The sequence below is a fragment of the Halichoerus grypus genome, chromosome 13, assembly GCF_964656455.1.
Source record: "Halichoerus grypus chromosome 13, mHalGry1.hap1.1, whole genome shotgun sequence".
Lineage (NCBI taxonomy): Eukaryota > Metazoa > Chordata > Mammalia > Carnivora > Phocidae > Halichoerus > Halichoerus grypus.
In genome coordinates, this window is record NC_135724.1 from 48,397,559 (window position 1) to 48,424,063 (window position 26,505).

At 36.6% G+C, this 26,505-nt stretch overlaps 1 protein-coding gene across 2 annotated transcripts in view; it reads right to left on the bottom strand.

Annotated features, from left to right (window-relative positions):
• The window catches only part of MIB1 (MIB E3 ubiquitin protein ligase 1), a 138,127-nt gene that overhangs the window by 83,304 nt on the left and 28,318 nt on the right, over nt 1–26,505 (bottom strand). For both annotated transcript variants that reach the window (XR_013443364.1, XM_036079255.2), the window contains exons 4-8: nt 23,327–23,431; nt 19,710–19,776; nt 17,905–18,109; nt 7,341–7,524; nt 683–827 (exon numbers count right to left, since the gene is read on the bottom strand). Coding sequence is in view for 1 of the 2 variants with exons in the window: in XM_036079255.2 (XP_035935148.2) it covers nt 683–827; nt 7,341–7,524; nt 17,905–18,109; nt 19,710–19,776; nt 23,327–23,431 (706 nt within the window). In the remaining variant the exon portion in view is untranslated. The remainder of the gene's footprint in view (nt 1–682; nt 828–7,340; nt 7,525–17,904; nt 18,110–19,709; nt 19,777–23,326; nt 23,432–26,505) is intronic.

Here is a 26,505-nt window from a genome sequence, read left to right on the forward strand (position 1 = left end):
CTTATTATTACACATTTCTACATGTATAATAACCCTTATTAAATAGTAAGAGGACACCTGGGTGTCTCAGTCAGTTAAGCATCTGCCTTCAGCTGAGGTCATGATCCCAGGGTCCTGGGATCGAGTCCTGCATCAGGCTCCTCGCTCACCAGGAAGCCTGCTTCTCCCTCTGCCTGCCACTCCCCCTGCTTGTGCTCTCTCTCTCTCTGACAAATAAATAAATAAAATCTTTAAAAAAGATAAAAATAAAATAAATAGAAAAAATATGGCTGATATGTAAAAATATCCAGGAAGAAAGCCATCTGCTAGCAACAATGTTGAAAATAAAAAGAGAATAAAGTAGGCTAAGAAAGTGATGTTTCTTGGCAGAAAACAAAAGTTCAGACTAAAGAATACAATGACGAATTTCAGTTTTCTCAGATTTGATGTGGAAAAGCCCTTGATATAATACCCAAGAAAAAGCACCTATTTAAGGAAATTTTCCAGGGTATACCTCAGTCGGAACAAAAATAAAAAAACCTTTAGAGAAAGTATAGAAGTTAGTCAACATTCAAATGAGGTCATGTGATCTGGGAGAAAACTATGAACACATACAACATTAGCTGTACAAGAGAATCGAGGAATTAGCAAAGGTTCTAATGTAAACCATATTACTTTTAAAGACACAACAATACAAACATACCACCAGATGCATTGCTAATGGCTGATCCCGCAGACGCCACCTTGGAAACTGCTGCTGGATTATACGTCCAAGATGTTCCGCAAACTTCCACCTTTAAATCACTGTCTGAATAAATCTGTTGTACTCGGCCAACTTTACCTAAAGTCTTTCAAAAAAAAAAAAAGTTCATGTTCCCAAGTCTAAAGTACATACCATAAACGAAAAATCAATCATTAGTTCTCACATGTTTAAAGTACTAATTTTCTTTTGTTCCTAATGAAAAAACTGTTAAAGGACAACATATTCAAGTGGGTTATTTGTTAGTTACAAACTTTAAAGAGTATCTTTAAAAAACATTTTATTAGGGCAACTGTCTTGGGTCCCCTCCCTCTTCGGGAGCTTTGTACTATTGTTCAATAAACCTTGCTTTGCTGTCCACTAAAAAAATGAAAAAAAAAAAAAAAACATTTTAATAAACAAAACTTCCACAAGAATATAAAATCAAAAATAAATCATGACAGTCTATCATTCATAAGAATTCACAAAATTTTGCTTTTTGATATCCAACCTTTTAACCCCATAACCCTATCTTACATCTTGAGAATTTATAAATAAAAAAGTCCAAAATTCATCAATCTAGCCTAAAAAAATAAAATCTGATTTCTAAAATAAACTATACTTAAACCAAAAAGGGAATCAGTATTCATTCCAAGATAGAAGTATGTAGAAAACAACATGCTTATGAAATATACGGGAAAAGGGGACGCCTGGGTAGCTCAGTTGGTTAAGCATCCAACTTGATTTCGACTCAGGTCATGATTTCGGGGTTGGGGGATGGAGCCCCACCTGGGGCTCTGTGCTCAGTGGGGAGTCTGCCTGAGATTCTCTTTTACCCTCTGCCCCTCCTCCCCATGCACTCTCTCTCTAAAATAAATAAATAAACCTAAAAAAAAAAAAATATATATATATAGGAAAAGAAGGGCAATTGGGTTCAGAACACAATCAGCAGCAACTCTTACCATGTGGCAGATACTGTTCTAAGAGCTTTATACAAATTAACTCACCTAATACATATAACCCTGAAAGTAAAGCGCTATTATTAGCCCCATTTCAAACTCCAGTCCAAAACCCATTCTCTTAAGCACAACAGAATAGCAAATTACACCACTAGAAAATTGGTGAAGAATAGTGATAATACCTGACTACTTCCTAACAGAGTAGACTGTCCTTCAGTGTTTTATCTTTTGCCTTCTCCACAACATTTGACCCCAACTACTTGAAACTATTCCCTTAATTTCTGGATGACAGTCTAACCTTTCTGCCTGTTCCTTCTCTTTCTCCACTCACTGGCTCCTTGTCCTTTTTCAGATCCCTAAATCCATTCTCCCCCAAATTTTATTCGTTTTTTTCTCTTCTTCCTTAAAAGCTTAATCCACTTTGACAATTATCACCTTATTTCCAAAACTCCAAAATATACTTCTCTTGCCCTATTTATCCCTCTCCCTGCCCTCTAACACACATCAATTTTAACTTCTAATTAGACATTTTCTCTTGGAATTTTCCATCATCTCAAACTCTATGAGGCTGCATTCTTTGTTTTTTTCCCCCTTAACTGTTTAATTATGGAAAGTCTCAAACATACAGAAGTAGACAACAGTATTTTGAATTCCCATGTACCCATCAACTATTTTTAACAATTTTCAGCTCATGGCCAATCTTGTTTTCCCCTACCTATTTTCTCCTCCTGTATTATTAATCATGTAAACTTTTTTTAAAAAACAAAACTACAATACTACTAACAACCCTCCCCAAATTATCAATTAACTCTGTAATATCATAAAATACCAGTGTTCAAATTTCGAATTGCCTCATAAATGATAAAATTTTTCAGTCTGCTTAAATCAAGTTCCAAACAAAGTCTATACATATATTTTTCTTTGCCAGTTATTTGTTGAAGAAACAGGGTTATTTGCCCTATGAAGTTTCTTACAATCTGAACTTTGTTAATTGGTATAATTTAAATAGTTCATCTGTCTCTGTATTTGATAAGAAACACTCCAAGTTGGCTGCTGGATCCTTTTAACATGACCTAGAAACCTCTGATAGCTTCCTTACCATCTGTTATGAGGCTCATCTTGTTCCCTTCCTGACAAGAGCTAGAATTAGCCATTCCTCCAAAGACTGGTTCCTTACAGAGAGAAAGGCTATTTCAAGACTATAATCTGGGCACAAGTTTGGTTATTGTTACTAGAATTATTGTTTCTAAGTCTTTTCATGGACAGAGCTAGGAAATACTGGTAGGAGGGTGTTTTGTCTTGAAGATAAAATAAATCATAAGTAAAAACCCTCTTCCAATGCAAATTCAAGACTATAGGGTTTTTACTCAGCCTTTTATGTTACATCCATATCTGTTTCCCACCCTGATCATTCTGGTTCTCAAGGTCACTGGGGATAACAGAATCAGAATTACCATATAAGTACTCATTTGGTTTCTTGTGATATCACACAACAATCTCAGGATAGTAACATTAACACTACCACAAACAACAAGATCTCTGAAAACTTGAAAACTGTTAAAATATTGCTTTCTACATGCAGTTCTTTAGGGTATATTCTTCCTAAAAAGATACAAAGACAAATTACTATGTTTAAAAATCACTTGTACTTTTCCCTCTGTATGGTTATGCCAAGAAGATACACATTTAGGTTTGTTCATTTTATTTTCCACTTTTAGGAATTTAATTTTGCTTTATAATTGTATAAAATATATATGTGGTTTCAAATCAAATCTATAAAACAAGACATATTCAAAGACGTCTCCCTTCTACCTTTGTCCCCTATACCACATTCTTTTTTTAGATATGAAACCTGTTTTTTTAACTTAATGGTTAATCCCTCCACTGTTTGCTTTTTTCACATAAACTCTGCATCGTCCTAATAGTTATATTTACAGTACTACTAATATATAATTTATATATACAAAACCTAATTCCCTCTTTAAAAAAAAGAGCCAGAGTGTGTGAGTCAACTGGTTCCCCAGTATGTACAACACTGAAATGAGTCACTCATGTTCTTACCCTTACCTTCTTTCTCCCTCATATTTTGATTTAAAATAATAGTATTCCATTCCAGTTAATAATTAAAAGGCAATCAAACAGCTTACTAAACTTTCCATATGCTCCCTCCATTCCCATCCCATTTTTTGATAGTTGTACTTTATCTGTGATGATAGAGCATATAACCATTACATAGATTCTACCCCTTCCTTTAACTATCCTTTAATCTTAGTTCAACAAATACATATTTAATGTCCACTATCAGCCCTTCAGTTGGTATCTCTCCAGTCATCTTGGTTGTCTGAGACCCATTTTCTAATAGATTAATCAGAAAAGGCTAATGGGAACAAGATTCTCTGAATTCTTACATGTTCACAGCAATTTGTAGCCTTTATACTTGAAAGTCAGTTAAATGTTATTAAATGTTATTTCATTGAGATCATAAAGCATTGAGATCAGATTTTCTTTCCTTTATAAATAAAACTTGACCTTTTCCCCTAGATACCCAAAGAATTTTTTTCCTTTTCTTGAAGATTCTGTTATTTTACCAGGTTATGCTCAGTGTTTGGTGGTCTCAATTTTCCCAGGTATGCAATATGTCCTTTTAATATTTAGCTTTAAATCGTTTAATTTGGGGACATTTTGTCTGGAATTATAAATTTTAGCAGTTGTTATATTCCATGCTTTGGTTTTTGTTTTTCCTTTTTTGCAAGGACTCCTAATACACGTCTATTAGATACTCTGTCTTTGTCACTTTCCTGAAATACTTTTTATTTTTTATTTTAAAATTTTTTCTTCTTTTTACCTTCTGTTTCTCTTAAGGCATTATCTGTCATATTTATTTGATCTGTGTTGCATCAAGCTTACTCTTCTTTTCAGAAATTATCCTCCTTTTCAATTCTTTCCTAAATTCTATTACCTCATTTCTAATTATGATCCATTTTCTTCTTTCATCTTTTATCATTTTAATTTGTTGGCTCATTCTGAATCATTAGATTTTAGTTTTCTGTGCATATCTTTCTAGTGTACTTTCATTTGTCTATAGAGAAGCTATGTTATTCCTTGTCATTTTTCAATAATAACTATGTATGGGGTCCCGATTATGATCCCTTCCAACTTTTATCTTTCCTTTGCACCTACTGTCTCTATCGTAATCAATGTGGCTTCTATTCCCAGCACTTTTTCCTTAATAGGAGGGCTCTGCCCAGGAAGGGAGCTATGGCTGGTTAGTTTTGAGAGTTTATAGACCCAGGCTGCTCCAACTCCTTCAACCTTTAGCGTGGACCTATTACCCTCACCCCAAAATGGAGTCTGCAAGAGCCCTCCCAGGGTTAGCTATTGTTTCCACATTAATCTACTAGACTAGCCAATGAATACTTGTTAACTATGTTGGAGTTCCCCTGTTCTCAGGTCCATCCGATGCCCATTAATTCTCTCTGCTGCCAGAAAGACAGATGCAGACTTAGTAGCTATCAGTATTTTCTCACTACTAATTCATATTTTAGGGTTCAATAGGTTACTCTGTAACCTGGTTTTGATATAGATGTTTGTGGCTTTTCTTTTTTTTTGGTTATGCTCATCTAGTTGTTGACTATTTTTATCAAGATGATTTGGGAAGATTAAAATCCTACACCACCACCACTGGAATCCCAGAATTCCCCTCTAGATATAATCTACAGGTTTTGCTTATATAGCAGCTTACTATGGGAGAAAGAGAACTTAGGCTTTGAAGTAAACAGATTTAGGTTCAAACTCCAGTTCAGAATCTTAGCTCTGATTTCCTCATCTTTAAAATAAGGGGCGCCTGGGTGGCTCAGTTGGTTAAGCGATTGCCTTCAGCTCAGGTCATGATCCTGGAGTCCCGGGATTGAGTCCCGCATCGGGCTCCCTGCTCAGCGGGGAGTCTGCTTCTCCCTCTGATCCTCCCCCACTTGTGCTCTCTCTCACTCTCGCTCTCATTCTCTCTCTCTCAAATAAATAAATAAAATCCAAAAATAAATAAATAAATTAAATTAAATAAGGATGTCATACCACCACCTGCTTATAATATTCCTAGGACAAATAAAGTCTGTGGATATATCTATGTGTGTATACACGTATGTGTGTGCGCACGTATGTATATATTCATCATTTAGCACAGTGCTTAGAATAATTGGGCACTCCAAAGACATAAGCTGCTACATATAAGGTGTCATCGCTAAGGGGAAAAACAAAAAACATCTTGACGCTAAAAAATCTTAAAATAGTATACATAGCTCCTATAAAAGCATGTCAAAAAATTACATTTAAGTAACACCACACTACAGTGAGGCTTAAAGACAATCAATACATTTTTTTAACTAACTTTAATATCAAAAGCAAACAAAACAAAGAGAGATCATATACAACTTAATTTTTTGGACAAAAATAAAGATTCTAAAATACAGCTCCTACAAAACATACACAACTATCACTTAGTCACTATCTAACTAAAGCAATAAAAAATGTCAGCAGCATCTGCAAACTATGAAATGTCTTCGAATGAAAGCACCATAACAATTGATTTATGTTTCGTTCACTATTATATCCTTGAAGCCTAATAGGCACATTGTTTGTGCTACAATATCTGCAGAAGGATTAAAGCAGGAAGGAAGGATGGACTGATGGAGGGACAGCACAACATGAAGGAAGGGAGGGGACAGAGGGCTAGATGAGACAGGAGATGGCGCTAGACAGGAAGAGGAGGTGCTAGCCAGGACAGGCACTAGACAACACAGCAAGGGGGGGGTGGAGGGATGAGACATGAAGAGGGATGGGAGGGGAGGTACTTGGTAGAGGAAGGAGGCACTGAATGGGATGGTACTGGGGGGGACAGGAGAGGACAAGTTAGGTGACTGGATGAAGACAGGAGCAGGGGTAGCAAAGTGGAGGGCTAAATAGGAGGACATAGCAAGGAAGAGGAGAGGAAGGAAATGGAATATAGGGCAAGGAAGCACAGGGGGCAGCAGGACAGTATGGGGGGGAAGGGAGGACAGAACGGGTAGTACAGGAGGAAGGGACAGAAGGAAAGAGCGATGTATAGATGGAGAAAGAGGATGAATGCAAAGAGGGCAGAACAAACAAACTTTTCTGTTGTTGCTGAACATTTGGTGAAAAATGTATTAAATGAACAAATTAAAAACTAAACCGTAACTCTTTGGGAGCAAAGCCACCTCAGAAGGCACACATTCAGAGCTGTTCTTTCACACTCTTAAGTTTTAGAGAGGCAGGCCCCCAAGTGAGAAAAGCAGCAATGGTCCAGCATGGCTAGTAACTAGATGAGCACATCTCTCTCACTCTGGGGTTAAGTATCAGGAAAGTCTCTGTTGCCTTCCACCTTCATGACATTCTCTACTAACAACTCTTTCAAAAAGTATTACCTGTAGCCATATTTGGACCATCCTGGGCTAATTTCACTGGAATAAATTAGAAAATAAAAGGCATGAAGTATGCCTAGCTGCCAATGAAGAGTACAATTCTCAAAGGATTATTCTAATTTAGTTTCCAAAATTGAAGTATTTTTTAAAACTACATGAGCATAATATAATTCCTAGTCTAAAACTATTTTATTATTCCTGGTCTGAAACTATTTTAGATATACTTACTGGGAGCATAGCTTCAGCCCATTCTCCATGTCCTCTCTGTAGAAGTTTGATTCTTTCCAGATCATAACAAACTTGTACAAGATCACCCACTTGAAACTGTGAGGTACCTCCTTCTGCACCCTGAGCAGCATCCCCACTTCGGACAATGTTTGCTTTAGTGAGAACAGCAGGATTGAAGGTCCACCTAAAAATCAAGCCAAAACTCAAAATGTTAGGTAAGTTTACTTAATTTTAATACAACATTCTTAGTTAAACACTGAAGGAGAAAAAGTCTTGTAACACATCAACAGAGTAAAGCAATACTTTGCAATGATATCCTGAATGATACGTATTTCTTTTTATAATTGTATTATGGGAATTTAAGAAAAGACTTATCTGTAATCACCACACTAATATGATATACTTCTGCCTAGTTTTCTCTTGCATGTTTTAAAAATTATTATAAAATACACTCATTGTTCAATATTAAAACATTTCAGAAACATATAAAGTGAAATTTCTATTTCACACAAACACACCTGGATCACTATTTCCTATCCCACTACTAACCACACTGTTAATATTCATTGTGGTGTCAACTATACTTCAGTTAACAACAAAATCTAATGAAATTGGGACAAAAATACCCCATTGTGCATCCTTGAGATCTTCTATTAGTGCGTTAATATTTATAAGGTAGACAGAGAGTTGTTTCCTTTTTCATAAACAGGAGATTTTATATATATATACACATAGATCTCTTTTTCAGTGTGACAGGCATAGAGCTACTTATTTCAATTCAATGGCTACAGTAGTCCATTGCAAGGTTATACACTAATGCAGTTAGCCATTCTCCTACTGTCATTTAAAGTATTTTCAAATTTTCACTATGACAAACAATATTATAAAGAACATCTCTGCATGAACATCTTAGTGCACATGAGGTCAGTAATTTCATTAGTGATTCTTAAAAAGCTACCTAATCACAGTATATATTTGTTTACAATTCTGATAGAGCCAAATTGCCCTAGACAGTGCACCATTTCTCCATACCATTAATAATCTCAGATAAAAATAGTATCTAGTTTTAACTTGTCACACATGGGTATTTCACATGATTATAATCATTGCCTCAAAACAAATCTGGATTCTGATTTCTTCTTTGCTACACACAAGCATTTTTCTATGTTGCTACCATCTTCATAACTACCATTTTATTGACTACTTAATATTCTATCAAATAGATGTACCACAATATATAACACAACATTTCTCCCAGTCCTATATGTCACTCCGTAGAAAAAAAGGTTCCCCAAACAAGCTTTTACAATATAACATACTTTCCCCTCCTCCCCTTAATTCAAATGGTCATCACCATATAAAAGACTCTGAGAGGTCATAACATATAAAAACTTGTTACTAAGTTCTTATAACCATGTAAGCAAACTTTTCTTTCTAAAGCAACCACAAAGAGAAAGAAGTGCCTCTGACCAGTTAAGAATAAAAATCAGATATGCAAACATTTCCTTCCAGCCTTACAATCACAGTGCTTTTTAACCTTGCTCCTAATACTCCAAAACTGATGAGACCTATGACAGCGCTGGGGCACGGCAGCACTCCCTCAAGGTGTTACCTCTGCGTCCAGTGCTGCCCTCTCGATGAAAACGCAGTCCGTCTTTTAAACTCACTCCATAGGTAATTATCTCTCTGAAGCTTCCTCTGAATTTGCCTTGTTGAAATTACCACTCTTCTTTTGCACCTTCAGAATACCCTGAATACTCATCTACCATAATTACTTACACCATTTTAATGCAGTTATTTCTGGTTTTGTCTATCCAAACTAAAAGCGACACCCCTTCAAAGCAGAGGACCATATCTTAATTGTCTTTGTAATCCTAGCACTAATCACAGGGCTAATATAGGACAAGTACTTATTACATTTTTGTTGAAAAAAGAGCACAAAAAAGATTATTTTATAGAATTCAAATGTCATGTTACTGTTGACACTACTGCCTGAGAAAGAATTTTGACCAAGAAAGAATTTGGCAAGTAATAATCCCAATTTATCTTAACATTTCCAAACAAGGTAACACAAAATGTCAGTAAAAAGTAAACCTAAATGTTTACATGCTAATCTGAACTTAAGTTGTGTAAATTTAAGATTATTTCCTTCTCTTTTTATTAACAGCTTTGAGATATAATTCATATACCATACAATTCACTCATTTAAAGTGTTGAACTCGGTGGTTTTAGTATATACACAGCCTTATACATCCAAGTACTATCAAATTTTATTTTCATCACCACAAAAAGATACTCCAAAACGATTAGTTGTCGATCCACATTTACCCCTCACAGCCCAGCCCTTAACAACTAGTAATATACTTTGTTTCTACATATTTACCTATTCTGGATATTTTACATAAATCACATAATACATGACCTTTTGTGACTGGCTTCTTTCACTGAGCATAGTATTTCTTTTCTTTTTTTTTTTAAGAGTTTATTTATTTGCTAAAGAGAGAGATAGAGAACAAGCAGGGGGGAGCAAGAGGCAGAGGGAGAAGCAGGCTCCCCAGTGCGCAGGGAGCCTGATGTGGGTCTCGATCCCACTGGGATCATGACCCGAGCCAAAGGCAGACGCTTTACTGACTGAGCCACCCAGGTGTCCCTCACTGAGCATAATATTTCAAGATTTATCTATGCTGCAGCATATATCAGTATGCCATTCCTTTTTACGGCTGAATAATATTCCATTATATGGACACATCATATTTTGTTTATCCATTCATCAGTTGATGGACATGTGGGTTGTTTCCACATTTCGGCTGTTATGAATAATGCTTCTACAAACATTCAAGCATAGGTTTTTGTGCGGACACATGTTTTCAATTCTCTTGAGTATAAACCTAAGAGTGGACCCGCTGGGTCATATGCTAACTCTATATTTAACATTTTGAGGACCTACCAAACTGTTTTCCAAAGCATCAAGACCACTTCACATTCCTACTATCAATGTATGAGGATTTGGTTCTAATTTCTCCACACCCTCACCAATACTTTAATTATATATTCTTTTATTTTAGCCATTCTAGTATGTGAAGTGGTATCTCACTGTGATTTTAAATTACATTTCCCTAATAACTAATAACATGAGGCATATTTTCATGGGTGTCAACTCCTAACTCATACTGTGACTGTATTTGGAGTTAGGGCCTTTAAGGAAATGTTAAGATTAAATGAAGTCCTAAAGGTGGGGCACTTATCCACCAGGATTGATGTCTTCATAAGAAGAGGAAGAGATGTGGGAGATGTCTCTCTTTCTCTCAGCATGCACAGAAAAAAGGCCATGTGAGGACATAGTGAGAAGGCAACCAACTACAAGGCAGGAAGTAGTCTCAACAGAAACCAACCCTGACGGAACTTTGAACTTGAACTTCTAGCCTCCAGAATGGTAAGAAAATTAATTTCTGTTGTTTAAGCTACTCAATCTGTAGTATTTTATTATAGCAGCCTTAGCAAACTAGCAGAATGCACTTATTGGTCATCTCTGTATTTTCTTTGGAAAAATGTCTATTCAAATATTTTGTCCATTTTTTAAATGGGTTAGTTGTCTTTTATTGTTGAATTATAAGAATTCTTTATATATTCTAGATACAAGTCCCAAATCAGACATATGATTTGCAAATATTTTCTCCTACTCCATCATTGTCTTTTCACTTGTTAGTTTCCTTCAAAACACAAAATTTTTAAATTTGATGATGTCCAATTTATTCACTTTTTCTTTGGATCTCCTGCTTTGGGGGGCCACATGTAAGAAACCACTGTCTAATCCAAAGTTACACAGATTTATACTTATGTTTTGTTCTAAGAGTTTTATAGTTTTAGCTCTTACATTTAGGTCTGTGGTCCATTTTTTACTTCATATTTCTTTTTTTTTTTTTAAAGATTTTATTTATTTATTCATGAGAGACAGAGAGAGAGAGAGGCAGAGGCAGAGGGAGAAGCAGGCTCCCCGCGGAGCAGGGAGCCCGATGCGGGACTCAATCCCAGGACCCTGGGATCATGACCCGAGCCAAAGGCAGACACTCAACCGACTGAGCCACCCAGGCATCCCTTTTACTTCATATTTCTATATGGTGTATAGCTGGGGTCCAATTTTATTCTTTGCATGTTGATAACTAGCTGACTCAGCACCATTTTCTTTTCATTGCAGCTTTATTTATTTATTCATTAGAGGTATAACTGACATATAACATTAGATTAGTTTAAGGTGTACAACATAATGATTAGACGTTCGTATGAATATACCTCATTTTATTGCGCTGCATAGATATAGCGTTTTTACAAATTGAAGGTTTGTGGCAACCACGTGGTGAGCAATGCTATTGATGCCATTTTTCCAACAGCATTTGCTCACTTCCTATCTCTCTATCACATTTTGGTAATTCTCACAGTTTTCACACATTATATTTGTTATGATGATCTGTGATCAGTGATCTTTGTTTTTGTTTGCTTTTTGTTGTGATCAGTGATCTTTGATATTATTACTGCAATCGACTTGGGGAGCCACACCCATGTAAGACAGAGAACTTGATCTATAAATGTGTATGTTTGGACTGCTGCAAAGACCAGAAGTTTGCCATCTTTACCATCTTTCTCCCTCTCCTCCAGCCTCCCTATTCCCTGAGACGCAACAATATTGAAATTAGGCCAATTAATTACCCTACAATGGCCTCTAAGTGTTCAGGTGAAAGGAAGAGTCACACATCTCTCACTTTAAATCAAAAGCTAGAAATAATTCACCTTAGTGAGGAAGGCATGTCAAAAGCTTATATAGGCTGAAAACTAGGCCCCTTTTACCAGTTAGCCAAATTGTGAATGCAAAGGAAAAGGTCTTGAAGGAAATTAAAAGTGTTACTCCAGTGAAAACATGAATGATAAGAAAGTGAAACAGTCTTATTCCTGAGATGGAGAAAGTTTGAGTGATCTGGATAGAAAATAAACCAGCCATAACATTCCCTTAAGCTGAAGCCTAATCCTGAGCAAAGCCCTGATTCTCTTCAATTCTGTAAAGGCTGAGATGAGGAAGTTACAGAAAAAAAGTCTGGAGCTAGCAGAGGTTAGTTCATGAGGTTTAAGGAAAGAAGCCGTCTCCATGACATCAAAGTGCAAGGTGAAGCTGCAGGTACTGCGTAGAAGCTGCAGCCAGTGATCCAGAAGATCTTGGTTAAGATCATTAATGAAGGTGGCTACACTAAACAACAGTGTTTCAATATAGACAAACAGCCTTCTATTGGAAGAAGATGCTATCCAGACTTTTCACAGCTAGAGAGGAGCAGTCAATGCCCAGCTTCAAAGCTTTTAAGGACAGGCTGACTGTCTTGTTAAGGGCTACTGCAGCTGGTGACTTTAAGTTGAAGCCAATGTCATTGACCATTCTGAAAATCCTAGGGCTCTGCTAAATCTACTCTGCCTATGCACTATAAAAGGAACAACAAAGCCTGGATGACTGCATATCTGTTCACAACATGGCTGATTGAGTATTTTAAGCCCACTGATGAAACCTGCTCAGAAAAAAAAATTCCTTTAGAAATATTATTGCATTGACAGTGCATATGGTCACCCAAGAGCTCTGATGGAGATGTACAATGAGACAACCACTGTTTTCGTGCCTAATACAACATCCATTCCGCAGCCCATGGATCAAGGAATAATTTTGACTTTCAAATCTTTTAATTTAAAAATACATTTTTGGGAGCATCTGGGTGGCTCAGTTGGTTAAGTGTCCGACTCTTGATTTCAGCTCAGGTCATGAATTCAGGGTGGTGAGATCGAGCCCCGAGTCAGGCACCCCGCCACAGGGAGTCTATTTGGATTCCCTCTCTCCCTCTGCCCCTGTGTCCCCTCACCCTACACTCTCTCCCTCTCTAAAATAAATAAATCTTTAAAAATAAATAAATAGGGGTGACTGGGTGGCTCAGTTGGTTAAGTGACTGCCTTTGGCTAAGGTCGGGGTCCCAGGGTCCTCGGACTGAGCCCCACATCAGGCTCTCTGCTCAGTGGGGAGCCTGCTTCTCCCTCTGCCTCTCCCCCTGCTTGTGCTCTCTGTCAGATAAATAAATAAAATCTTTAAAAAACATGTAAATAAATAAATAAATAAGGTAAAAATACATTTTTGTAAGGCTGTATCTACCATAGATAGTGATTCTTACAATGGAATTCAGCAAACTGAAAACCTTTGGGAAAGGATTTGCCATTCTAGATGGCATTAAGAACATTCATGATTCATGGGAAGAGGTCAAAATAGCAATAGTATCAGGAGTGTGGAGGAAGTTGATTCGAACCCTCACGGATGGAGGGGCTGAGGATTTCAGTGGAGGAAGTCATTGCAGATGTGCTGGAAACAGCAAGAGAACCAGCATTAGAATGGAGCCTAAAGATGTAACTGCAATGCTGCAAACTCATGATCAAACTTGAATGGATGAGGAGTTGTTTCTTATAGATGAGCAAGGAAAGTGGCTTCTTGAGAAGGAATCTACTCCTGGTGAAGATGCTATGGAGATTGTTGAAATGACAACAAAGGATTTAGAAATTACATAAATTTGGTTGCTAGAGCAGAGGCAGATTTTGAAAAGACTAATTCCAATTGTGAAAGAAGTTCTACTGTGGGTAAAATGTTATCAAATAGCATTGCATGCCACAGAGAAACCATTCATGAAAGGAAGAGTCAATCAATGCAGCAAAGGTGCATTCTAATTTCTGTCTTAAGAAATCACCAAAGGGACGCCTGGGTGGCTCAGTCAGTTAAGCATCTGCCTTTGGCTCAGGTCATGATACCAGGGTCCTGTGATCGAGTCCCGCACCATATCAGGCTCCTTGCTTGGTGGGGAGCCTGCTTCTCCCTCTGCCTGCTGCTCCCCCTGCTTGTGTGTTCTCTCTCTGACAAAAAAATAAATAAATAAATAAATAAATAATCTTAAAAAAAAAGGGGGGGGGGAGAAATTGCCACAGCCACCCCAAGCTTCAGCAACCACCACCCTGATCAGCCAGCAGCCATCAACACTAATGTGGGCAACAAAAGATTACAACTCGCAGAAAGCTCAGATTATAGTTAGCATGTTTTAGCAATAAAGTATTTAAAGTATAATTGCACATTTAATAGACTACAGTATTGTGTAAACATAACTTTTATACACACTGGGAAACCAAAACTTCATCTGACTTGCCTTATTACAGTGGTCTGGAACCGAACCTACAATATCTGCAAGGTATGCCTGTATGTATTGTCAGCATCATTTATTAAAAAGACTGTTCTTTCCCCACTGAACTGTGTTGGACCCTTGTCAAAAACCAAATGACCTTAAATGCAAAGGCTTATTCTCAAACTCTCAACCCTGTCCCATCAATATACATGCCCATCTTATGTCAGTAATATACTGTCTTGATACTGTAGCTTTATCGTAAATTCTGAAATTAGGAAGTGTGAGTCCTCCAATTTTTTTTTTTTCTTTTTAAAACTGTTTTGGCTATTCTGGGTCACATGAATTTCCACATGAACTATAGAATTAGGTTGCCAATTTCTGTAAAAAAGGCACTAGGGTTTTGATATGGATTGCATTAAATTTGATTAGTTTGGGGAAAACTGCCATGTTATATGCTGAATTATGTCCTCCAAAAAGATATGTTGAAATCCTAATCCCCAATACCTCTGAATGTGACCATATTTAGAAACAGGGTCTTTGCAGATGTAATCAAGTTAAAAGGAAGTCATGCTGGATTAGGATGGACCCTAAATCCAATGAGTGGTGTCCTCATAAGAAGGTCATATGAAATCAGCTTTGGTCATTTTCTATGTAAAAGATTTTAGAATTCCCATGAGCTCAATTAACTTCTTTCTATGTTTTCTCAGGGTTCTTTCCTCATGGATGGTTAAGCTACAAATATTGACTTGACCAAAACAAAATAGTGGAGTTAGGGGATTGTTTATGTGGCTCTCAGTCTCAAATGATTTTCTACAACTGGCTGAGGATGACCAATCAGAGACTGATTTGAATGCATTTGAAAATAAAATCTGTACCCAGAAAAAAAAAAAAAGGAGGTCATGTGAAGACACCGGGACACACAGAGTCACAGAGGAGAAGGTCATGTGAAGACAGAGGCAGAGAAATGACTGATGCATCTGTAAGCCAAGGAACACCAAGGATCGCCAACAACCAGCAGAAGTTAGGAGAAGCATAGAACAGATTCTCCCTCAGAGCCTCCACAAGGAACCAATCTCACCAACACCTTGACTTTGGACTTATAGCCTTCCAAAACTGTGAAAGAATAAAGTGCTGTTGTTTAAGCCACCCAGTCTGTGGCAATTTGTTATGGCAACCCTAGGATACTAAAACACCATCTGAACAATATCAGATCTTCTGATCCATAAACATGAGATGTCTTTCCATTTATTTAGGTCTTCCTCAATTTCCTTCGACAATGTTTTGTAGTTTGCAGTGTACAAGTCTTGCACTTTTTTTTTTTTTTAAGTAATCTCTACAGGGGCACCTGGGTGGCTCAGTTGGTGAAGCATCTGCCTTAAGGCTCGGTCATGATCCCAGAGTCCCGGGATTGAGCTCCATATCAGGCTCCCTGGTCAGCAGGGAGTCTGCTTCTCCCTCTGCCTCTCACCTGGCTCATGCTCTCTCTCTCTCAAATAAATAAAATCTTAAAAAAAAAAAAAAAGTCTCTATATCCAATATGTGGCTTGAACTCAGCACCAAAAGATCAAGAGTCACATGCTCTACTAACTGAGCCACCCAGGCTCCCCAAGTCTTGAACTTCTTGGGCTAAACCGATTCTTAAGTATATTTTTTTGTGATGCTACTATAAATGAAACTGTTTTCTTAATTTCATTTTCAAATTGCTCATTGCTAGTCTACAAAAATACAATTGACTTTTCTACATTGATCTTGTATCCTGCAACTTTGCTGAACTCACTTATTAGTTCTAATAGTTTTTTGTGAATTCCTTAGGTTTTTCTATATACAAGATCATGTCACCTGTGAATGAAGATGGTTTAACTCCTTCTTTTCTCTTACTTCCTCCTTTTATTTCTTTTTCTTGCCTAATTGTCCTGGCTAGACCCTCTAGAACAATGTTGAATAAAAGTGGGGGCAGACATTTTTATTTTGCTCCTGTTCTTAAGGGAAAAGCATTCAGTCTCTCACCAACTGGGTATGATGTTAGCTGTGGGTTTTCATAGACACCCTTTACCGGGCTGAAGAAGTTCCTTTCTGTTACTACTTTATTTAGTGTTTTTATCATGAAAGGGAGTTGGATTTGGCAAATGTTTCTCCCCATCTTTTGGTATGATCACATGTATCCTTAAGATCTGAACACAGTTAGAGCTAATTCTACACTCTGGTAAACAACTTAATGTTAATTGTTCTCATTATCTATATATAATTCCTCCCCTAAAGAACCTCAACGACTTAGTTTCTTTATGTATATGTCAGTAATAAAGCTTTGACAATTATTCAATCGTCTTTTTTTTTGAATACTGCTTTTTCTTTAAATAGAAAGAAAAAGCAGCTTTTTCTTTAAAATAGAAAGAAAAAGCTGCTTTTTCTTTAAAATACAACCGTATCAGTAAATTGAATATATTTTAGTCCTTAAGAGCAAACAAATAAAAGGCTCCAAGAAACTTGCAACCTAGAGGTAAAATAAATCACCATTTTCATATATAACAGGAGACCTAAACAGAAAAATAGCATATGCATACACCAGGGAGAGTGGAATATGAGAGAAGGTTCCTAAAACACATAAACTCAGTATTTATAGGATGCAGAGGAGTTAATCCAGACAAAGAAGGAGAAAAAGATATTGCACATAGAGGAAATTGTATGTGCAAAGGTACAGAGTGAGGAAATGTATGCAATTCTATGTTACTAATAAGGACTGGTATATGTTGGGGCGCCTGGGTGGCTCAGTCGGTTAAGCGTCTGCCTTCGGCTCAGGTCATGATCCCAGGGTTCTGGGATCGAGCCCCGCATCGGGCTCCCTGCTCGGCCGGGAGCCTGCTTCTCCCTCTCCCTCTGCCCCCACATTCCCCCACTTGTGATCTCTCTCTCTAATAAATAAAATCTTTAAAAGAAAAAGAAAAAAAAAAAGGATTGGTATATGCACACGTCTGTGGCAAGAAAAAGCTATGTTACCAAGAGATGACTCTCTAGAGACACCGGCCAGCGTTCCAATTTTATTCTTCTCATTCAGGGTAAACTGATACAGTCCATTGTGAACAAAGAACTTTTCAGCTATATTTAATCTAATACTGATACAATGTATTCTGCTCCAGCAGGAAAAAAAAAAAGTACACAGAATATTGTGTCATAAATATATTCATATAAATTCACATACATACCCACACACACTCCTTTTCATTTGTTCCATTCCACTTTACCAACATATTCTGGATTTTTATCTACTAATAGCCAGCTTTAAGGAGTATTTGATTACAGCACATTATTTGCTTTCTCGAAGGCTCTTTCCTCTATATACTAACTTTATTTGCCATTACTAAAAATTAAGAAATATTACCAACCTATTGCCACTTGGATACTGTACTACAATGTCATGATCTTCATCAATGCCACAAACAGTTCCAGTTGTAGTTAAAGTTTCAAACATGCCATCAGTCCATCCTCCATGACCGTGCTGCAAAGACTGTACAATTTCTAGGTCAAGATCTATATTTACCAGGTCACCAATCTGCAATCCACCAGGATTCCTGTTGCCATTTTGTTCACCTGTAATTACAGAGGGAGTTGACAAAGGAAAAGGAAAACCACAACAGCATCAGGCAACTGCATTATTTTTAAATAAAAACAAGCTCTAGATATTTTAATCTTAACTTAATCTTAAAATGTTTTGAGAATATACTGTAAGTACCAGATTCTGGAGCTAGAGAACATCAAAAATAAGAAAGAAAACAATCACAAGACTCACAAATTGAAATAATGTGATGATTTATAACAACTGAACAAGAGCAGAATCTATTAGACTATGCAACCCTTTATCAAAGTACAAAGTTCTGGGTTTTGAAAATATTCATTTTTCTGCCTGGATGACTTGTTGACTAACCCTGCAATAACTACACTACAATTACACAGTTATTGAGGCTCAATAACTAACTACAGCCACAATAACTAGCTAGAGAATATGAAAGAGAACCTTGAAATTATTTTCTTCTCTGAACTACTTAGTACTATTTTTTACCAAATGGCCCTTGTGATTTTTTTCTTAAGGAACATTTTTAAATATTTAAAAGCCCATTCCCTAGATTATTTTCAAAGCTAGTTCTGGGACAAAGGATTCATGATCATAAAACACCATGATGATGGATCCAAAATATGTATGTTGATTCTACACTTTTCCTATGAAGGCAAGACACAAAACAAGGAAGTTTCTGAGAGCAAGAAAAAGGGATGATCTTGTCAAAAATATAAGTATTTCTTCTACATTCTCCTTTAAAAAAAAAAAAAAAAGGGTATGCTGTAAGAAAACAGCACTTTTTGGCCAAAAGGGAAATAAAATTATTTAAAAAGAGGAACACAGAGTTCATATGAAAAGGTAAGCATTCAGAGACTAAAGCCTCAATTAGAAGAATGTGGTAAATATTTACTGTGGCAGCAATAAAGAATCTATAATATGAAGATAATTTTTTCTTATTCTTTTTTATTTTAATGACACATGAAAAATTATATTTATTATATAACCTTAATGTTCTATTTTTGTATTTAGAAGGCAATTTTACAAAAATTCTAAGGAATTTATAAGCATTAAATTGTCAGAATCTATCATCAATATGTAAGAGATACTGAAAGTCTAACAAAATTTTTCAACATGTTTATAACTAAAAGACAAAGGTTTCAAATATATTATGACATATAAATGGTGTATCAATTCTCAAGACATGACAACTTTTTGAGAGTCTAAATAAATAAAAAAGAACACATACTTTAAAAACCAAAATAAGGGGTGCCTGGGTGGCTCACTCATTAAGCATCTGCTTTCGGCATGATGCCAGGGTCCTGGGATTGAGCCCCGCATTGGGCTCCCTGCTCAGCCAGAAGCCTGCTTCTCCCTCTCCCACTCCCCCTGCTTGTGTTCCCTCTCTCGCTGTCTCTCTCTCTGTCAAATAAATTTTTTTTAAAAATCTAAAAATAAATAAGTAAAAATAAAATAAAATGGATGACCAGTGAGAAAATAATTTTCAAAAAAATAATAATAAAATAAAACCCAAAAAGTATCTCCTTAAATAACTTTTTTAAAACCCAATTTAAACATTTTCTGATTCCATGAACTCTGACACACTATTTAGTAATTTTCACTAGTCTGCTGACTCACCTAGCACAGGGCAGTGATCTCTGTAGAAAGAACCTCCTTTGGCATCCTGGACACACTTGAGATCAGACTAAGAAGAAAAGAAACCAGAAAAATCACGCTTGAAAACTTCAAGTATAGCTCAGTACCTAAAATAGGCAAAAATGTTCATTCAGAACATACCCTCAGCAAAAGTTAAGAATAGCTAAGTTAACAGTCACACTAAACACTGCTTTCAAAAGCACCCATCAAAAATTAAAAGACTGATCTTCAGATAGGTCATACTCATTTACTTTTAGCTTTCCTTGAAAGTTCAAAATTAAAATGCCTCGATTTTTACCATTAAAATATTTTCAAAAACACATGACCACAACAAATACCTAGTGTTTAAAATGTACATAACATATTCCATTTTAAAGATACTTCTACAAAAAAAAAAAAAAAAGAGCACAATTCATTTGTTCTTTTCAATCAATTTTATGACATACACAAGGCAGGTATTAACTAAGTTAATAAAGAAAATTATCCAAAACCAAACAGCCAGAAAATAGAAAAGGATAGGACCTAATCCAGTCTTCGGGTTCCTTAGCCAGTTAATTTTCCTATTTATGTAAACTTTAGTCCTTACTTCATAACTTGGTTAACTCAAGTTCCTTTCCACTTAGTTTTTATAAGAAAACAAATTAAGTATCTGAATGGGGAGGCAGTTGTGATATAATTAAAAGTATAGAAAATGTGAACTTAGAAGAGCAAACTTGGGAGTTACTATAAAAATTTAGATTTACTTAAAAGTGCCTAATAGTATATAGGGGATCGGTATATACTTACTGTATTAAGGAAAGGAGCTCCTTTACAGACAGACACACACATACACACACACACACACACATACACACACACAATTCAACTCTCTTTTTTATAGCCTCCTTTGCCACTACAGCATCACATTTAGCTCAGTCCTAGCCAAAGAGACACAGGGGTCAAATTGTTTTAATGTGATACTTTAACCCAGCAATTCCACTTCTAGGAATCTATCCTAAAAAAATACACCCATAGGGTGCCTGGGTGGCTCAGTTGGTTAAGCGACTGCCTTCGGCTCAGGTCATGATGCTGGAGTCCCGGGATCAAGTCCCGCATCGGGCTCCCTGCTCGGTAGGGAGTCTGCCTCTCCCTCTGACCCTCTTCTCTCTCAGTCTCTCTCTCTCAAATAAATAAATAAAATCTTTAAAAAAAAAAAAAATACACCCATAAACGTGCAAAGATACATGTACAAGGATGCTTACTGAAACAATGCTTGCAACAATTAAAAAAAACAAACAAACCCAGATACCATCAACAGAAACCTTATTAAATAAATAATGGCATAACCATAGAGAGGAGTACTACTCAGCCATCAAAAACGATCAATCTATATATGTACACCACTCATTAAATACCTCTGCACATATAACTTCTAAGGCTTCACCTGAAGCAAGTTAATAATCAGAATCCCCAAAAAATCCACAATTTAAAAACAGGAGGAGGCATAAAAATACTAATGAAAAACTGATAACTAATGCTATATACTAGTATTAAAATTGGCAAATCAAGTATTTGTTTAGATTCACATTGTTGGCTTTTTAATTTATCCCATATAAACTTATTCCATATAAATGGAATAAATTAAAAGCAAGGGGACAGTGGGATATTTTCTCTCCTCCTACCAAGGGGCATAAAACAGTTGGGATAAAACAAAATTTAAAGAATTCTTTCAAGGAGGAATATATTCAAGATGGAAAAGATGTAAAAGGCATTAATATTTTGGCATTAATATTTAGTTGTACTCCATAAATTAAATAGCTGAGGTCAACATTTGAACAGTGACCCATGAAATGCAGAAATATAGGGCAATCCATTGAATAAACCACCATTATTTTCCTAAGCACGTAATTTAAGTGTTTTTAGGTCAATCATTTTTTTTCCACCAATTTTACTTATTTTTTTAAATTAACATATAATGTATTACTTGTTTCAGGGGTACAGGTCTGTGATTCATCAGTCTTACACAACACCCAGTGCTCACCACAACACATACCCTCCCCAACGTCCATCACCCAGCCACCTCATCCCCCTACCCACCTCCCCTCCAGCAACCGTCTGTTTCCTAAGATTAAGAGTCTCTTATGGTTTGTCTCCCTCTCCAGTTTCGTTGTTTTATTTTTCCTTCACTTCCCCTATGATCCTCTGCCTTGTTTCTTAAATTCTGCATATCAGTGAGATCATACGATAATTGTCTTTCTCTGATTGACTTATTTCGCTTAGCATAATACCCTCTAGTTCCATCCACGTCGTTGCAAATGGCAAGATTTCATTTTTTGATGGCTGCGTAATATTCCATTGTATATATATATGTGTGTGTGTGTGTGTGTGTGTGTATATATGTGTGTGTCACATCTTCTTTATCCATTCATCTGTCGATGAACATCTGGGCTCTTTCCATAGTTTGGCTATTGTGGACATTGCTGCTATAAACACTGGGGTTCAGGTGCCCCTTCGGATCACTACATTTGTATCTTTGGGGTAAATACCCAGTAGTACAATTGCTGGGTCATAGGGTAGCTCTGTTTTCAACTTTTTGAGGAACCTCCATACTGTTTTCCAGAGTGGCTGCACCAGCTTGCATTCCCAAGATCAAACATTTTCTTTTCTTTTTTTTTTTTCTTAATTTTTTTATTGTTATGTTAATCCCCATACATTACATCATTAGTTTTAGATATAGTGTTCCATGATTCATTGTTTGTGCATAACACCCAGTGCTCCATGCAGAATGTGCCCTCCTCAATACCCATCTCCAGGCTAACCCATCCTCCCACCCCCTTCCCCTCTAGAACCCTCAGTTTGTTTTACAGAGTCCATCGTCTCTCATGGTTCTTCTCCCCCTCCGATTTCCCCCCTTCATTCTTCCCCTCCTGCTACATTCTTCTTCTTCTTTTTTTCTTTCTTAACATATATTGCATTATTTGTTTCAGAGATACAGATCTGAGATTCAACAGTCTTGCACAATTCACAGTGCTTACCAGAACACATACCCTCCCCAGTGTCCCTCACCCAGTCACCCCATCCCTCCCACCCCAAGGATCAAACATTTTCAATTACCAACACTACTCTTTAAAAATAGAAGGGAAAAAAATCTCCTTAAAAACAACTTTAACACCTACTATAATTTATACTTTTATTAGCTACCAGAGCTAGAATACGAATATCCTATAAAAACCTCATTATAATACTATACTCTGTGCCCATGCTGAGGAGCAGCCTTACAGATGATTCTAGAACTTTTTGATAGATTTTAGTAAATAAGCCCCTAACTCAGATTTATAAGGGGATCAGCTCTACACAATCAACATACAGTAAGCTACCCAAATATTAACTGAGGACAAAATCATATTTACTATTAAATAGCTTAAGCAAATGTACTAAAAATGTAAAGTTTATTACATCCTCACTTTTCAGATTTTCTTCCTACAGCAAATTCATGATTCAGATGGCTGTATTCTGATAAAATATGACAAAAGAAAAAAAAAGGAATACAATAAGAGCTACTTTTATTTCCCTTCTTTCATCTATCCAATATTTTTATCTTTGTGATTCTTACTACTCACCATGCCCTCAAAGCCAACTCTGTAAAGGTTCTTAGCACCATTATCCCAGAGAACATATGCTGCACTATGTGGGCTTGATGCACTCCAGTCCTGGATTTCTGTTACCTAAGAGAATTGTCAGAGAAAACAATGTTTTAAAAGGGGAGGGGAGAGGGTAGTTCTCTTAATTATATTTAAAATCTCACATATCATTTCAGCTATCATCCTCTTTAACAGGACCATAAAAAATATTTACATAAGTCACTTCTAACATATAACGCAATTATAACTAGAGACATATTTCCAGAATTATAAGATAATTTCTAAAATCATTACAGAAATTTTGAATTGGGGGACTTAGTGATTACAGTAATAGATTACCAGAAAATACATAACTCAATACAAAATTTTATATTTTGATTCCTAAAGGGTTCCCTTTAAGAACAGTGTATTATTTTAAACCCATTATTCATTACAAAATTGAAAATCTTTGACTAGATACCCAGAATGATTCAAGATAAATATGCTCTCTGGTGAGCTAAAAGCTGAGAAGCACAAGGCTCATTGCCAATGTTTAAGGAAGACGAGCTGACGTTGCTCCTCCAGCACTATATCCTTCAGCTGCCCCAAAAGGCAAGCCATCTAAGCTAAAACACTATGCCTACAATGGAAACCCAGACACAATCTCTAGGCCCCACATCCAACAGGCTGATTCATAAGCTCTTTTGACATTAAAAAAAAAAAACCACCACCACCAACTGGGGTTGCTACTGCTTAAGGGCCAAGAATCGACTGCATAAAAATAATACAAAATGAGCATTGAAATGGGTATTCTCAAGTAAACCAGTCTATAGCTAAGAATGGGGAGCTGCACATGTGCAACTCATTACTTTTCTCCATCCTGACACATATAATCGCCACCCTTTACAGTTACTTAGAATGCCAGGCTGATGTTAAATATAATTTTTAAAGCATGACCTTAAAATATAATTTTAAAGCATAACCTATTGAAAAAAAGATATATAATAACTCTTCCTTGTTTTTACCCTGTACTAAAAAAAAATCATTTTGTAAGCTATGTGTTTTGATGCTTTTGTAAAGATAAAAAGGCTTTAAGATTTAATCAAACATTTGAGAAATATTTTAAATTGTTATTATATAAGTCTACTTATTTTTAATTTTGAAATAAATCATACATTATAAAAAATATAACATATATAAACTTTAAAGAATAAAAAACGAAATGAATACCAGCCTATGAAAAAGAACATCACCAGTACTTTTCAAGTCCACTGTGTGCCTCCCATCAAGCCCATTCTCCTGGCCTCCCAACAGAGGTAACTACCACCTTGAATTTACAGTCCATCACTGCACTGCTTTACTTTATGATCTGCACAACTAACCACTGTATAACATTATAAAGCAACAACTTCTAACACTCTAAAGTGAAATATGCGATCTTTAGTAAAACATTCCTTCTGATTATAAAACATTCTATTTCGTTTGTTTTAAAAATGCAATGCTAGGGGGGCACCTGGGTGGCTTAGTCGGTTAGGCATCTGCCTTCAGCTCAGGTCGTGATTCCAGGGTCCTGGGATCAAACCTGCCACTTCCCCTACTTGTGCTATCTCTCTCTCCCTCTCTCTAATAAATAAATAAAATCTTATAAAAATAAAAAGAATACACTACACATTTCCATGGTGTCTTTGCATCATGTCTGCCAAATACTACACTTGACATGTTTATTTTTGTGTATGAACTTTGTTATCACCATGCAAATCATGGGACATGTTGGCATGTGGTAGGCCAAAGACTGTCAGTGCTGCAAGCTCAGCCTGGGCTGGTATGTACCCTTAATATAGCTCATATTGGCCATTTAGTTGAGCACATGCCGTAATGGCAGTGGGGTGAGAATTCTGAGCGTCACACACAGGTTAAAAAAAAAATAGGTAAGAAAAGAAGACACTACACACATTTATGTGGGTTAACCAGGGAATTGGGATACAGCAGCCTGCACTGAAGGGAAAAAGGGACTTTTTCTTCACACGTTCTTCATATACACACTCGGGCAAAAATAAAAGTCAGATAATAAAAATCACATTTAATCTCAAACATGTTCTTAAATAGACTTATTATATTAAATTCCCTTACTCAGTCACATGTACAAGCTGGTTTCATTTATTTTTCCTCATTATGTTCTTAAAATGCAACACGGATTAAATCGTAACAAACCAAAAATGTAATTCTGATGACTCAAAGCTTCAAAAATGCCTACTTACTATGCCTCCAAAAAGTGCCAAAATAACAGAAACTCAGAAAGTTCCATTTATGATGTGGCTTCAGACTTCAAAACGTACCTTCAAAAGCTGATGAAAAAATAATTTCCAACCCTCTGACCATATAATTATGAGGAAGAATAAAAAGTTAAAAAAAAATTTAGAATGAAAATATTAAAAATGTACTTCTCGGGGCGCCTGGGTGGCTCAGTCATTGGGTGTCTGCCTTCGGCTCAGGTCATGATCCCAGGGTCCTGGGATCGAGCCCCGCATCGGGCTCCCTGCTCAGCAGGAGGCCTGCTTCTCCCTCTCCCACACCCCCTGCTTGTGTTCCCTCTCTCCCTGTGTCTCTCTCTGTCAAATAAATAAATAAAATCTTAAAAAAATAAAAAAATAAAAAAATAAAAATGTACTTCTCACGCACTTTCAAAAGAAGCTATTAGAAGTGTACTCCACCAAAAGAAAAGTGCAAGCTAAGTAAGATGATATAATAGGATACAGAAAACATGAGATCCAGCCAAGAAAGAGGCAAAGGCATCCATCAAAGGGAGCTTCCAGGATGACTGCTGGGCACCAGGTATCAAGGGTGTTCTGTCTAAATTACAGCCATGTGATTCACAGGCCAGATGTGCTGAAGACTATCATCAAAATCCCCACTGCCACTGTACCATTTTATTGACCTGAGGACACTTTGCCCATGTGTCCCTGACCCAAATTCTCAATTGTACTTGGCTTGTTTAGACGAAGTAATAATGAAGTTCCTACTCTTCCCTCCACCCCCATTCCCTGCCACCTAGATCAGCTGAGGTCTCTCATTTCACACCACAAAATGCTCTGCTTTGACCTACTCCTAAAACTTTGAGGTGGACCATAGTAAGCTTGGAAGCAAAAAACACATAGTAACTCATCCCCTCTAACCATATT